We start from the raw sequence: 16094 nt of genomic DNA, 5'->3' as shown, positions 1-16094 counted from the left end.
GATTGAGTCCATGAGAAGAAGAGTCCAGCTTCTCTGATAGCTTAGCCAGTAAAGAATCCACTTGTAATGCAGGAGACCCCAGATCGATTCCTGGGTTGGGAAGATCTGCTGGAGAGGGATGGTCTACCCACTCCAGTATTCTGCCCTGGAGAATTCCATGGACTATACAGTCCATGGGGTCGCAAAGCATCAGACACAAATGAACGACTTTCACAGGATAAGAGGGAGAGGGTAGGATTTGCCTTTTTTTTTTTTTTTTTTTACTTTTTGATTGTTTAAATCATGGTAAAAACAATTTGCCATTTTAACTATTTTTAAGTGTACAGTTCAATGGCATTAATTAAATTTACACTGTTGTGCAATCATCACCAGTACATGTTTCCAAAATTTATTTCATCATCCCAAAGAGAAACTCTGTAACTACTGAGCATAACTCCCCATTTTCCTCTAGCCCCAGCTCCTGATGAACTCTAATCTACTGATTATAAGCAGATGAATGGATAAGCTAAATGTAGTGTGTACATACAATGCAATATTTTTCAGCCATAGAAAGATTGCCTTTTTAACCACAGTAGTTAAAGTAGAGTTCAGTGATAAGTAATGTTTGAGCAGAGACCCACAGAGAGCAAGTGAAGGACCGTTGCTGATTCCTGGTGGAAGAATTTACAAGGCAGAGAGAATAGAAAATGAAGAGCCTCAAGCAGGAACAGCTGGATGGTTTTAAGAGAAGTGAGGGAGCCCAAGCTGCTGAGCAGAGTGAACAAGTGTGAGAAGAAGAATATGAAGCAAGAGGTGTGCAACCAAGTCATGTTAGGTCCTGTGGGCCTTTGTAAGGGCTCTGACAGGTACTCTGGTTGAGGCCAAACATCATCACTGAGCACTGAGCACAGGAGTAACATATTTTGACTTATCCTGGCTGCCTTACAGAAGACAGACTGAAGGGACCAGGGAACAATTTGGAAGCTATTTCTATAGTCTAGGTGAGAGATGATGGTGACTTGGACCAGGCTGGTTGCTGGAAGTGGTAAGAAGTCATCAGATTCTGGACATACTTTGCAGACAGCATCCACCATATTTGCAGACATGCTAAGTACAGGATGCTAGAGAAAGGGAGGAATCTATGCTTTTGGCCTGAGAAATTGCAAGGATGGAGATTTATTAAGAAGGGACAGACTGTGTGAAGAGAAGATTTCAGAAGGAAAATTAGAAGTTTATTTTGATGTGTCATTTTGAGATTCTATTAGATATCCAAGTAGATAGGCTGAGTCAGGAGTTGGGAATGATATAAATTTGGAAGTCATTGGTAAATAGATGGTATTTAAAGACATGGTCTGGATAAAAGAGTGAATGTTACTAAAGAACTGAAGTTATGCTAATGTTTAAGGTCAGAAGGATGGGGAGGAACCAGCAGACAAGACTGATATAGAACAAGGAGAAAGGATTCCCCAAAACAGTGAAGAAAATACATCCAAGAGGATGAAATAAGTTTCCAAGCTGATACATGAATAAGTTGAAAACTGACTCTTGGATTTGATGGCCATTGCTGGTTTTGACAGGATCCTAAGCCAGGGATTGAAAGCCTGATTGGAGTGGGTCCAAAAGAGAATGGGAGGAGAGGAATTAAAAACAATGAGTCCAGACTCTTTAAAGGACCAGAGAAACTGGGTAGCTGCTGTATGCTGGAAGACATGGACTGGGGGCTAGGGAGGCTTAGATTATAGGATTTAACCAGTAACATCTGAGGCAAATGATGACTCAAATAGTTTATCTGCATTTCTTGCTGGAGTTTTCAGAACCTGGTCAGTCATCTAACCATCTGTCAGATGTTTCAAGGGCCCACAACCGAGCAAGAGGCAGAAGAGGGTTTAGCAGCAACAGAATTGGTGGCCTTGGCCTCTTTATGTCACCGGAAGCACTAATGATCTAAACAGAGACCACTCAGAATCTTTGATAGTACAGGCATCACCCTTTATCTGAATCTAGTCTGTACCTAGAAATACGTTGGCTGGTAGATTTCCAGATGGTGAGAGTCTTTTCCATTATCTTGTATGAGACAAAACAAATAAATAAAACATTCCCACCTTTTCCAAAAAGCCCAACCAGTTTCCCTAAATTTCTTTAAAACATACCTAGACATTTGTTAGCGTTTAATATCTAATGTACAATGCATTATATCGCTATATATGACAATCCACCAATGATTTCTACATAATAGGAACCATTTAAAACACCAGTTCTTTAATGCATAATCAGTGGGTATTCATGCGTGCATAATACAGAGTATGCTTGCCCTCCACAATGCAATGAATATGTTAATGTAAATGAGCAATAAAATAAAATGTTAAGGAAATATAATACTATAAATAACATTTAGCAAAATAAAATAAGCAAGGAAGGCGATTTTTTGAGTAGTTACTTATTGATTAAGGAGGTAACTGAGAGAGACTGGATGGGCTGGAACGAGCCTGTGAAGGACTGAGTGAAGCCATAAATGCCTGACATTTGCCCATGGCTAAATCCTGAGACACTCTTCTCTCCTTGGCTCTTGAGACTCCAGAAGTGTGTGGCTGTGAGCTATCAAATGAAGCTGCAGATGAAGCAATGGGATAAAGAAAAAAAATTCCACTCACATTTCTTTGCTTTCACTTATACAGCTCTTGACAACGTGAGACCGGGCTGTAATTGCATTTCTGAATATGATGCTTCTATCCATGTCACTTGCAACAGTAATCATTATTTTGTCTGCATCACATAAATTTAAAGATTTGACATTGAATATTCATTGCTCCTCTTCTTCTTCCTCTGACCAATGATAAATGTCAAGTTGAGCAAGTTCCACTCTATCAGACAAAAAGATTTCACTTGTTAATGTGGGACAAATGCATATATTGAATGCATAGCACATTGAAGCAGTGTGGTCCTAGGAGAAGAACAGCTGAATTACAACTGCAGCAGTACATTTTATCAGTCAGACTCAGACACAGTTTAAGCGTTTTTCACTGGTGCCCAAAGGCAGATTATAGGGGATTTGCAATCCAGAGGGTGAGTTTTGAATAAAATTTTTTGCAAGTTGTAACAGGGAATAGACAGCAAGAGATGCCTCTGAAGGGTATTTGCTTTATGGTAGTTCAGGCTTTAGCATCATACAATCCTGGATCCATAGCCTGGCCTCCTATTTTTTAGCTTGTATGACATTGAGTATGGTAGTTAATGAACCTCAGTTTCCTTGAATGTGAAATGGGGATAATAATACTTAACTTCAGTTCAGTTCAGTTCAGTCATCCAGTCGTGTCTGACTCTTTGTGACCTCATGAATTGCAGCATGCCAGGCCTCCCTGTCCATCACCAACTCCCAGAGTTTACCCAAACTCATGTCCATCGAGTCAGTGATGCCATCCAGCCATCTCATCCTCTGTTGTCCCCTTCTCTTCCTGCCCCCAGTCCCTCCCAGCATCAAAGTCTTTTCCAATGAGTCAACTCTTCACATGAGGTGGCCAAAGTACTGGAGTTTCAGCTTCAGCATCAGTCCTTCCAATGAACACCCAGGACTGATCTCCTTTAGAATAGACTGGTTGGATCTCCTTGCAGTCCAACGGATGCTCAAGAGTCTTCTCCAACACTACAGTTCAAAAGCATCAATTCGTTGGTGCTCAGCTTTCTTCACAGTCCAATTCTCACATCCATGCATGACTACTGGAAAAACCATAGTCTTGACTAGACGGACCTTTGTTGGCAAAGTTATGTCTCTGCTTTTAAATATGCTATCTAGGTTGGTCATAACTTTTCTTCCAAGGAGTAAGCGTCTTTTAATTTCATGGCTGCAATCACCATCTGCAGTGATTTTGGAGCCCAAAAAAATAAAGTCTGACACTGTTTCCACTGTTTCCCCATCTATTTCCCATGAAGTGATGGGACCAGATGCCATGATCTTCTGAATGTTGAGCTTTAAGCCAACTTTTTCACTCTCCTCTTTCACTTTCATCAAGAGGCTTTTGAGTTCCTCTTCACTTTCTGCCATAAGCGTGGTGTCATCTGCATATCTGAGGTGATTGATATTTCTCCTGGCAATCTTGATTCCAGCTTGTGCTTCTTCCAGCCCAGCATTTCTCATGATGTACTCTGCACATAAATTAAATAAGCTGGGTGACAATATACAGCCTTAACGTACTCCTTTTCCTATTTGGAACCAGTCTGTTGTGCCATGTCCAGTTCTACTTAACTTACAATACTATTATCAGATCATAATATGCATGTATGGTGTCTGGCACACAGATGTATAATTTTAAAAAAAAAAAACAGCAACTACTTCTATAATTCTGTAAGTATGTCGGTGTTAACAATTGAAATTTAAAGAAAGAAGTGTGTAAAATAAACTGAATACAGCCTCTTTGTTATTGGGATAATAAGAGGAAAATGAGACTAATTATTGTTATGTACAAGATAACAGAGGGGAACACCAGGGTTTAAAAGCAGGATGATTCACTGTAAGTTACATTTTTCTTCTTCATCTTGGCAGCACTTTATAAAAAGCAGCACCAGTCTGTTTAGTCTTTTGCTGAGTGTTCAATGCTGTTAAAGTCCCAAGTGGATTTGCCCAGTGTGTTCTTCATACACAGCAGTAGTAACTCATTGAATCCTTCTGTAATAGCTGTATCCTGTACACATTACTACAGGTCCAGGCTGAGGGCTATTTTCAGACACATTTGTATATACTTTCTGGAGGTCAGGTTGGTCATCACATGTACAGAGATGTCCCAGGAAAAGCTCTAGTAACTGAGTACCCCTCAGGGCCTGATAAATTGCTCACCTTTCCTACACTAGCATCCCTTGTTCCTTCAGGCTGGGCTTCTTTCATTCTCAGGTGCCCCAGGCTCTGGGACCTGGGGCATGCTCTGTGCCCCTTCTCACCCCTAGTCTTTCCTTCTCCAGGGATCCTAACACACATCTTTGGTCCAGAGCCATTGCCAAAAGTAGTATCATTGAGGAAAAGAGATTCCATGGCCCAGACTCCCCCAAAGTTTGAAATCTCCAAGCTCTGCCTCTGAGCCTGGTCCCCCACATAAACTTCCTGGAGTACCAGGAGGTCTAGCCATGCCTGAGCCATCCTGACTGCCTGCTTCTCCAGGACTGGGGGTAGAGGAGAGGAGAATGAAAGAAAGGAAAACTCCTTCAAAAGGATAGGTGGATCACTCATGTCAGTTAAATGATGTGGTTAAGAGTGTAGGCTCTGGAGTTAGCCTGCCTGCCTGGGTGTGAACCCCCCAGACCTTTACCAGCTATGTGACTTTGGATGAGTCATTTAACTCTCATTCCTAAGTTTCCTCACTTGCAAAATGGAGACAGTACCTCCCTCATAGGTCGTTGGGAAAATTAAGCAAGTTGCTATATTGATAAAGTGCTCAGAACTGCGCCTTCCACGTGTTAAATGCTAAATAATTATCAATGATGATAATGACCGAAACCCTCCAGCAAAGGGATGATGCTCAGGGTCCTTAGCATTGGCTTGTATGATCTTGGCTACGGTGCTTAATCTAGCCTTGCCTAGGGCTGGCCTGTTCCTCCCTCAGGATGCAGGGCCTCTGCACCCCACCTCTGAGCACAGCCATCTGTCTCACAAGCTCACAGATCAGTGTGCTGGAGGTTCATGTCTCTGTCACATTCTTTGTTTCTGCTGCCCTCAACTTGGAGTGCTACTTTCCCACCCAGCCTCCACATTCTACCTGTCTCACTTTAAGTCTTATCTCATGAGCCAGCTTCTCTGCAAAACCTGGGAAGTGTGAATCAATGTATCATGCGGTATAAATGTTTGCTTTCTCCCTAGACTTGAGCTGATTGAAGGTAGGGACATAACCCTCCTATCTCCACCCCTGGTACTTGGGAGACTACCTGGCACATAGTAGACACTCAGAGAATCAAATGTCTTTCTCCTGGATTGATTGGTCATTGATGCCAGTGACTGAATGCATATTTTGTAGAGACCACCTGTAAAGCCATTAGCCGGTCACAGGTGTTAAAGTGATTTTTTTTATAGTTGCTGTTGCTCTCTTGTTGTAGAGTAAAAAGAACCTGAACTTTGGAGCTAAACAAACATTGACTTATAGGCCAGCTTTGTCACTTAAAAACTGCAAGAACTTCAGTTTCTGCAACTATAAATTGTAGTTATAATAGCTATCTAAGCACACACACAAAAAAAAATAGTAAGAAATCAACAAGTAGATCCCTTCTTTCTCTCCTCTGTGGCTGTCTAATTTTGTGACCTGGCTCAACTTCCTTCACTTTTCTGGTCCCAAGTTCCTCATCTTTAAAATGAGGACATTGAACTAGATGATATCCTATCCATGTTCCCTGTCAGATCTAAATGAAAATTTTTATTGCGCTCATCATCTTTTCCCCTTAAATCTAACTCACTCTCTGTCCCTGGGAGAGATTCTTTCCTTGATAACTTTTCGATGTTTTAATATACTAAATTGTTTTAATTTTCACTCTCTATCTCTCAGTGTCCCTTTTGACACCATAGCGTGGTCTAGACACAGGGCCTCTTCATGACTCCAGGAACCAAACAATAGCACTGTATGTGAGTAGCACCCCCAGGAATTGTGCCCTGCAGCAGCCCTCGGTCCTGGATCCCCTTCACAGTGTAGTAGAGTGACATCTGCAGAGCGCACAGAGAAACAGTCTCCAGCTTTCCTTGGGTCCAGCAAAAAACGATGTTCATCTCAGAGTAGACAGGCATGGGACCAGGTGCAGCCCCCCATTCATGACTTTTCCTTTCCTGTTCTGCCACAGACGTTGCAGATGGGCATCAAACACTTCTCTGGACTCTTCATGCTGCTGTGCATTGGATTTGGTCTGTCCATCCTGACCACCATTGGTGAGCACATGGTGTACAGGCTGGTGCTGCCACGCATCAGGAACAAATCTAGGCTGCAATACTGGCTCCACACCAGTCAGGTGAGTGCCACCAGGCATCTCCCTCTAGTATTCTTAAGCATCAGAATTCCCAATAACGGGAGAATCCAGGACCTCAAATGACAGGTTATCAAGAGAACCAGGTGGTGTAGACACTCAGTATACAAGATGGATCTCTCTCTATCCCATTAATGCACTTGCCCCTTAAATTAAGCTGTCCCATAATGCCCTTTCCTTCCATATAACCCTCCACTGTTGCTCAGAGTGGAAGCAACAGCCTTGTTGTTGTTGTTTAAATGTTTTCTAGTAAGTAGTTAGTTGCAAGAAATATAATTTTCAGTGTTTTGGAAATATTGACTTTTTTAAATAAAACTGTTAAATCCATTTTCAAATTGTGTCCAGTAGGATCTAATAGAATAGGCTAAATAGACTGTAAATGCCTTAGTAACAATACCCATTATTTCTCTTAGCTTGTCACAGGAAAACATAGGAAGTGTTTAGATGCACATGGTTTTGAGATTGCAATGACATGTTTTTAACATGATTTCACTTAGTGACAATCTGAAGAGATGGTGTGTAAGATTTGTTTCCTTTAGAGTCTTCCTGGCCAAAACTGAAACCCATTAAATGATCTTGAAGTCTCCTGTTTCCCTTCAGATGAATGCTCGGGTCCCTGCTCTTGCTGCATTTCAATGGTCCAGAGCTTAGAAGTCCGCTGATGTCATGGCCAAGCTCTAGATCAAAGTTCCTTCGTGTTATCCAGACACCTATGCACTCACCAACAGGAAGAACTAAAACTGTCAGGCAAACAGTCATTCAAGCTCACTCCTTTGTACATCTCACCTGATGGAAACAGGCATTGAGAGCTGAAACATACTCAGAAGGCTTCTTACTGATGAAGTGAAAGTGAAAGTCACTCAGTCGTGTCCAACTCTTTGTGACCCCATAGACTCTACAGTCCATGGAAGTCTACAGGCCAGAATACTAGAATGGGTAGCCTTTGCCTTCTCTAGGGGATCTTCCCAACCCAGGGATGGAACCCAGGTCTCATGCATTGCAGGCTAATTTTTTTCCAGCTGAGCCACCAGGGAAGCCTAAGAATACTGGACTGGGTAGCCTATCCCTTCTCCAGTGGATCTTCCTAACTCAGGAATTGAACCGGGGTCTCCTGTTTTGCAGGCGGATTCTTTACCAGCCGAGCTTCTGGGGAAGAACTGATGAAGGGGCTCTAGCAAAGACAGCAGATTCCCCCTGAGTGCAGGGAGGGGCGAGGCCGGAGCAGCCAACCTGACCTCCCAGACAGGCTCCCCACTGCCTCCCAGCAGTGAGGCTGCCAGTTCTGCCACCTCTGCCCCCTGCATCTCTTATGCTGCTCTCTTCTTTAACACAACACTTTTTTTCTATATAGGTCACTGTTATTGGTTTGGCTACATGTGAACCCTGTTCTGCTTTCACCCTAGGACATATTTGGTCTCCTAAGGAAGACTCTGCAGACAGTTGATCCTCTCCATTACAAATCAGCATGATTAGTTTAATTCTAAGGAGTTCTTACCTTCTTTGTTTTGACTCATCTTTAGCAATGGTACTAAGTCCTTTGCCACATGTTAGTTATGATAGTGTGTTAGTCACTTAGTCATGTCCAACTGTTTGCGATCCCACCAGACTCCTCTGTCCTTGGGACTCTCCAGGCAAGAATACTGGAGTGGGTAGCCATTCCCTTCAGGGAATCTTCCTGACCCAGGGATCGAACCCAGGTCTCCCTCATTGCAGGCAGATTCTTTACCATCTGAGCCACCAGGGAAGCCCAGTTATGATAACTCTTTTATTTATTTATTTGGCTGCACTGAATCTTAAGTGGCAGTATGTGATCTCTTAGTTGCAGCATGCAGGATCTAGTTCCCTGACCAGGGATCGAACCCAGATCTCCTGCATTGGAAGTGAGGAGTCATAGGCACTGACACACCAGGGAAGTCCCAACTTTTCTTTATATCACAGACCTTTTTACAACTCAGAGTATTTCTAAGTTTCCCATCAAATTATTTTCTTCCAGGTAAAATACTATCTTAGAATTCATTTTCTCTTGAGATTTGGGACTGAATATTGATCTTTTTCTCTGCCATCAATGGTAATTGGTTTAAAGAAGCCAAGGTTAGTAGCAAAGAGATTAAATCTCAGGGGGTGCTTTGTGCCCCGGTTCTGTGTTTCTAACGATCTGTATGTGTGAATCTGTTCTTTCCATCAGAGATTACACAGAGCACTAAACACATCATTTGTAGAGGAAAAGCAACAGCGTTTCAAGACTAAACGTGTGGAAAAGAGGTAAGAAGAGGCCAGTTCCAGGTATCATTTATGTTTGTTAAAAGCTTAAAGATGCAACTAAGACTCCATGCTCAAGAGGGAAATTATGTACAATAATTCAAATCAAATCGGGACTAAGTTGTTGAGAAACAACATATATGTTGTTTCTAAAAAATTGTTGTTTCAAGTAAAAAATATGTTGTTTCAAATAGAAATCAGTTCAGTTCAGTTCAGTCACTCAGTCCTGGCCAACTCTTTGCAACCCCATGGAATGTAGCATGCCAGGCCTTCCTGTCCATCACTAGCTCCCAGGGTTTACTCAGACTCATGTCCATTGAGTTGGTGATGCCATCCAACCATTTCATCCTCTGTCATCCCCTTCTCCTCCCAACTTCAATCTTTCCCAGGATCAGGGTCTTTTCCAGTGAGTCAGTTCTTCACATCAGGTGGCCAAAGTATTGGAGTTTCAGCTTCAGCATCAGTCCTTCCAATGAATATTCAGGACTGATTTCCTTTAGGATTGATTAGTTGGCTCTCCTTGCTGTCCAAGAGACTCTTAAGCTTCTTCTCCAACACCACAGTTCAAGAGCATCAGCTCTTCAGTGCTCAGCTTTCTTTATAGTCCAGCTCTCATATCCATACATGTCTACTGGAAAAACCATAGCCTTGACTAGATGAGCCTTTGTTGGCAAAGTAATGTCTCTGCTTTTTAATATGCTGTCTAGGTTGGTCATAACTTTTCTTCCAAGGAGCAAGCATCTTTTAATTTCATGGCTGCAGTCACCATCAGCAGTGATTTTGGAGCCCCCCAAAATAAAGTCTGTCACCGTTTCCATTATTTGCCATGAAGTGATGGGACCAGATGCCATTATCTTAGTTTTCTGAACATTGAGCTTGAAGCCAACTTTTTCACTCTCCTCTTTCACTTTCAAGAGGCTCTTTAAATTTTCTTCTCTTTCTGCCATAAGGGTGGTGTCATCTGCATATCTGAGGTTATTGACATTTCTCCCAGCAGTCTTGATTCCAGCTTGTGCTTCATCTGATCCAGCATTTCTCATGATGTACTCTGCATATAAGTTAAATAAGCAGGGTGGCAATATACAGCCTTGACCTACTCCTTTCCCGATTTGGAACCAGTTTGTTGTTCCATATCCAGTTCTAACTGTCATTTCTTGACCTGCATACAGATTGCTCAGGAGGCAGGTCAGATGATCTGGTATTCCCATCTTTCAGAATTTTCCACAGTTTGTTGTAATCCACACAGTCAAAGGCTTTGGCACAGTCAATAAAGCAGAAATAGATGTTTTTCTGGAACTCTCTTGCTTTGTGATGATCCAATGGATTTTCGCAATTTAATCTCTGGTTCCTCTGCCTTTTCTAAATCCAGCTTGAACATCTGGAAGTTCACGGTTCACGTATTGCTGAAGCCTGGCTTGGAGAATTTTGAGCATTACTTTGCTAGCATGTGAGATGAGTGCAATTGTGCAGTAGCTTGAGCATTCTTTGGCATTTCCTTTCTTTGGGATTGGAATGAAAACTGACCTTCTCCAGTCCTGTGGCCACTGCTGAGTTTTCCAAGTTTGCTGGCATATTGAGTGCAGCACTTTCACAGCATCATCTTTTAGGATTTGAAATAGCTCCACTGGAATTCCATCACCTCCACTAGCTTTGTTCGTAGTGATGCTTCCTAAGACCCACTTGACTTCACATTCCAGGATGTCTGGCTCTAGGTGAGTGATTGCACCATCGTCGTTATCTGGGTCATGAAGATCTTTTTTGTATAGTTCTTCTGTGTATTCTTACCACCTCTTCTCAATATCTTCTGCTTCTGTTAGGTCCATAACATTTCTGTCCTTTATTGTGCCCATCTTTGCATGAAATCCTCCCTTGGTATCTCTAATTTTCTCAAAGAGATCTCTAGTCTTTCCCATTCTATTGCTTTCCTCTAGAAATAGAACAGACCAAAAAATATATATATCTCTACATAGATGGACACTGAAATGCAGTAGAGGCAATAGATGTTGTGGAAAAAGTGCCAGCGTAATCTCTAGGCACAAGTGTGCATGCATGCTAAGTCTTCCAGTCATGTCTGACTCTGTGTGCCCTAGAACTGTAGGCCACCAGGTTTCTCTGTCCATGGGATTCTCCAGGCAAAAATACTGGAGTCGGTTGCCATGCCCTCCTCCAGGGAACCTTCCCGACCCAGGGATCGAACCTGAGTCTCTTATGTCTCCTGCATTGGCAGGTGGGTTCTTTACCACTAGCGCCACCGGGGAAGTATCCGGCTCCAAATCCTGACTCCTACACTTAACAATATGTGTGGTCCTGGGCAAGTCATTTATTTAACCTCTCTGTACCCCAACTTCCTCATCTGTGAAAATGAGAGAGAGTACCTACTTTCTAGAGACTCTAAAAATTAAATAATACATCTAAAGCCCCCCCAAAAAAGCTACTTTAGCTATTTTACTGTGTACCAAATACACATAAGGCTAAATTCATAAGTACCATAGGCAATTAATTTCATGCAATATTGCCCTTTTGGCATGTTTCCACTCCCGACTCCTTTCCAGCACTCCCAGGAATATTCGAAATATACAGCAGACATGTTCTGCTTAATCCATTTCCTGGCACTGTTACTGCAAACTCCCTAGAAAAGAGCATCTCATTAATAGGAAGTAACAGGCATTAAATGCATAATTGACATGTGGAAATTGAAACTCTACACCTTCCCCACATCCAGCCTGTGGAAAACTGTTGCCTTATTCATGGTGGTTAGAGATGTCAGAAGTATTTGGGTCTGGTACCTGGCTGGCCTCTGTTTCTTGCTGCCTAAGGCAGCCTCTTGGTCTTTTCTTATGTCTACAGGCTCTGTTCACAGCATTACCTCCAAGCAACTGTTTGTCGTCTACAGCAGATCTTCAGCTCCAAGCTGAGGATTACCTTAGCTTTCTGGGTAATTTTGAAATCTGACACTCACGCTTCTCATTTGCAATGGACAAGGAAAAGGGAGTGGAAAACATGATTCTTTTTTATTATCTGTATCTCCTCAGGGGCTGCTGGAGTCCCCGTCTCTGCAATTTGCATCGAGCTTGTCAGAATCATTTCAGCTGTCTCTATGGCCTCTTTTTCCAGGCAGTGAGCACACACTCCCCCCAGCGTGGTCTGTGGTCTTCCTGTATCACATTGTGGCCCTATCAGCAACAAACTGTAGGCTAATCAGGTCATAGCTATTCTATGTCGTGTTATGTATATATTTTTTTATAATCATTTTTAACATAAATGTTTAACCAGAGAGGAACACAAGAAGACATAGCAGCAAAGACACCATCTCACAATAAAAAAGCATTTGTTCTCTGGCCTAATAGAAACAGGAAGCTACTCGTGATCCCATTTCCAACTGTGATATGACTCCTAGTCACATCTCTCTTGCCTAAATTCAGAACCAAATGTGTCTTTCACTCAACGTATCCATTTTTTTGGCAGATTCCCTTCTGAAATCCCTTATTTTGAGAAGGAGCTAAGATAATACGCCCTCATGGTTTATTGGCCCCTTATTTCCTATGCCACCTCCCTACAACCCAACACCCACTTGTAACCTTTCAAACGCAGTGAGTGTTTGGGGGCCCACTGAAGTCACGTCTCTTCTGGTCTAGTGGAACATTGAACCTCAAAGGTATAAAATTGCCCAGTGAAAACTTTTTAGTGCTAAATTCACTCAACTCACTAGTCACTTTACACTCTAACGCTCAGGAAAGCTTACAGACTTCAACTGAAACACTGTAGAGGCTAACAGTATAACACATTCATTTCTAGTTAGACACATCTGGCATTCAGTATCTACCACCTTGCATTCATAAATGGCTCAGAGCCACGTGTCAGTAATCAGAGCACTAATGATGCTTCCACCTATCACCTATCATGGAGGCCAGTTTTTGCTTATTACTCTATATTATGTTCCCAGATATATACACAAAGCTCTGGAGAAAACCAGACTGGCTATTTCTATTTGCTTGATTTCTGAGGTTGCCTGACATTCTAGGAAAATATGTTGATCCATAACTCCTAGGTTTTTCCCCACTATGAATCATCCCATGATCCTAGAGTTAGGTCTCTTGGCTCAAAAACTTTCTCTCTCTTTTTTTTCTGCAAGAGTATCTGTGCAAATATCTTTATCTGGTACAACTTTACATTCCTCCTCTATGTTCCACACTGATTTGAGTAAATACAATAATAGATAAATGAATGAATGACTAACACATGGGTTTGAGGAAAGGCCTGGAGAAATTTGCGGGCCATGGCATGAATAGATATTGCTCCTTTTTTACTTAAAGCAGAAGAAAAAAGTATATACTGCAAAAGACTATATATATATATATATATATATAGAGAGAGAGAGAGAGAGAGACACACACAGTCCTTAGTTTATTCAGCACATGATTTTCTGTAAATTTTGGTCTGTCCTTCACTCTACTGGATTTCCAATATACCTCCTCTTTTCTCTTTTCCTCTCACCCCAAGATATACAAATCATAAACCATATATAAAATAATACATACCACAAACAAGATTGTTTTGAAATTATTCAAATTCAATAGGAAAAAAAATTGAAGAAAGAAAGGGAAACGTAAGGCTAGGAGGAAAATTATAACCATACCTCTGACCTGGTATAAAGTCAATGGAGCTGTAAGTGGGCTCATTATAAAATTTGTACCCAGCCCAGGACACAGGAAAACTGTGTTACGGTGCCCCCTGTCTATATATATGAGACCTAAAACATGAGAAATATTAAAGAACTACAGATTGGCTTAGAAGGTGTTTGTGTGTTTTAATGGCTGGGGGCATGTATCACCAATTTTTGCTGTGAGAGAAATTATCTCAATTTATAATGGTTTAAACAACAATGAGCTGCTTATGAATCTGTGGGTCAGCTGTGCAGTCTGCGCAGTCTGAGCCAAACTTGGCTGATCGTGGCCACACTTGCTCCTTTGCCTACAGCCAGCTTGGAGGGAAGGAGGGAGAAACAGAGCTGGCTGGTCTAGGATGGCCTCAGCCGGTCAACCAGGGAGTCTGGGGACTCTCTCTGATGGTCTGTTTTCACCCAGCAGACCAGTCTGGACTGATCCCACTGGAGCAGCAGGGTTCTGAGAGAGGCAGTGGAAGTTTGCAAGGCTTAGAACCGCCACCTGCCACTTCTGCCACTTTCTATTGGTCAGGACAAGCTATAAGACCAGGCCAAATTCAAGGGGAAGAGAAAACAGACTTTCCCCTTGAACCCTCATTGATAAGGATGAGCTGTGAAGTTACATTACAGAGGGATATGGATGAAAGGAAGAACAAAGGATTATGACTACTTTCACAGTCTTCCACAGGGCAAAATGAAACAGGATCGCCCTGGTAAGTCCTTGTGTTTTTGTTCTTGTCCGTGTAACTGAATCAACGTTGACCTCTCCCTTTTCCCCTTCCACTGCAGGTCCTCCCCTTCTCCTTCTCTTTAGTAAGAGCCCAGGAATAAAGTCTTGATTCAGTTACAATGGATGAGAACACACACACAAGGACTTAATACAGTGTTTCTGTTTTATTTTGCCCTGTGGTAGATTGCAAAAGTGATCATAATCCTCCTCCTTCGCCTCCTTCAACAAGGCTGGAAGAAATCAGCAGTCATGTGCTTAAGGCTCTAATCTGTTCTTGTAACAAGAAACTCTTCTCACTCCATCTGGTTGTCAGTGTATTTCAGAAACCAGGCCCCTTCCTTCCTGAACCTAGCCATCAATAGCTCTTTTGCTGTCTACAGCCATCTCAGGGGTGGTGGTAGTTGGTTTAAGAGGAGCCTGAAAGAGGACTGCAAATGTATTTCTCTTTGACTTTCATTATCCCAGCAAGAATTTGAGGATTTCTTGGAGATAGATAGATAGATAGATAGGTAGATATATATATATATTTTTTTTTTTTTAATTAAGCTTCAAATCTCAGCTGTCATTCTCAGCTCACAATGTCATCTCTATAATGGGACACTTTTTGCTGAAACCTGCAGCTTGTATGCTTTTATTCTCCTTAAACTCAAGTAGTAAACATCAGGGTTGTCCTATGGGACTAAGGATGAATCATATTAGAGTGTCTACTAGCAGGACCATGCTTAGAGTCCAACAGCTGAATAAACAGAATTTCACATCTACCAAAGCATCATCTTTATAGCCATAGACTGTTTCAATGCAGTGTGGCTTTCTGAGCTTCACTGGCAGGAAAAGAATAGAAAAGCATCTAAGGTTCTTCATAAAAGAACATGCCATACCCTGGTTTGTCAGCCCCCCAGGTGATACACCCATTCCAGCATCAGGGCAGCATGAGACTTGTTGAGAAGCTGAACTTCAGCTGAAAAGGACTCCTTTTGTCCCCTTGATGCTCCAGCAGGTAGTCTGTCCAAGGCTTTGTGACTCCAGCTCTGTCTGCATATCCAGCTCTGTATTAGTCACAAGGAAGTGCCTGAAAGATGGGCAGAGCTAAAGTGAATCTAAAGAAGTTCAATCTAAAGTGTCTCTTGGTTTCCTAGGTCCAGTGTGGGGCCCCGTCACCTCACCGTGTGGAATACTTCCAATCTGAGTCATGACAATCGACGAAAGTACATCTTTAATGATGAGGGTGGACCAAACCAGCTGGGCATCCAGATCCACCAGGACATTCCTCTCCCGCCGAGGAGAAGAGAGCTCCCTGCCTCGCTGACCACCAATGGGAAAGCAGACTCCCACAGCGGGGCTCGGAACTCAGTGATGCAAGAGCTCTCAGAGCTGGAGAGGCAGATTCAGGTGATCCGCCAGGAGCTGCAGCTGGCCGTGAGCAGGAAAACGGAGCTGGAAGAGTATCAAAGGACAAATCGAACTTGTGAGCCCTGA

At 42.4% G+C, this 16094-nt stretch overlaps 1 protein-coding gene across 1 annotated transcript in view; it reads left to right on the top strand.

The window, feature by feature from the left end:
• GRIN3A (glutamate ionotropic receptor NMDA type subunit 3A) overlaps positions 1-16094 on the top strand; it is a 194266-nt gene extending 178172 nt beyond the window's left edge. Inside the window, exons 7-9 of the mRNA XM_068974563.1 lie at positions 6787-6951; positions 9152-9228; positions 15755-16094. Of these exons, the coding sequence (XP_068830664.1) occupies positions 6787-6951; positions 9152-9228; positions 15755-16094 (582 nt within the window). The remainder of the gene's footprint in view (positions 1-6786; positions 6952-9151; positions 9229-15754) is intronic.

Source organism: Capricornis sumatraensis, chromosome 6, assembly GCF_032405125.1.
Source record: "Capricornis sumatraensis isolate serow.1 chromosome 6, serow.2, whole genome shotgun sequence".
Taxonomy (NCBI): Eukaryota; Metazoa; Chordata; class Mammalia; order Artiodactyla; family Bovidae; genus Capricornis; species Capricornis sumatraensis.
Note: the sequence above shows the minus strand (reverse complement) of the source record. Positions and strands in the feature narration are given on the sequence as shown.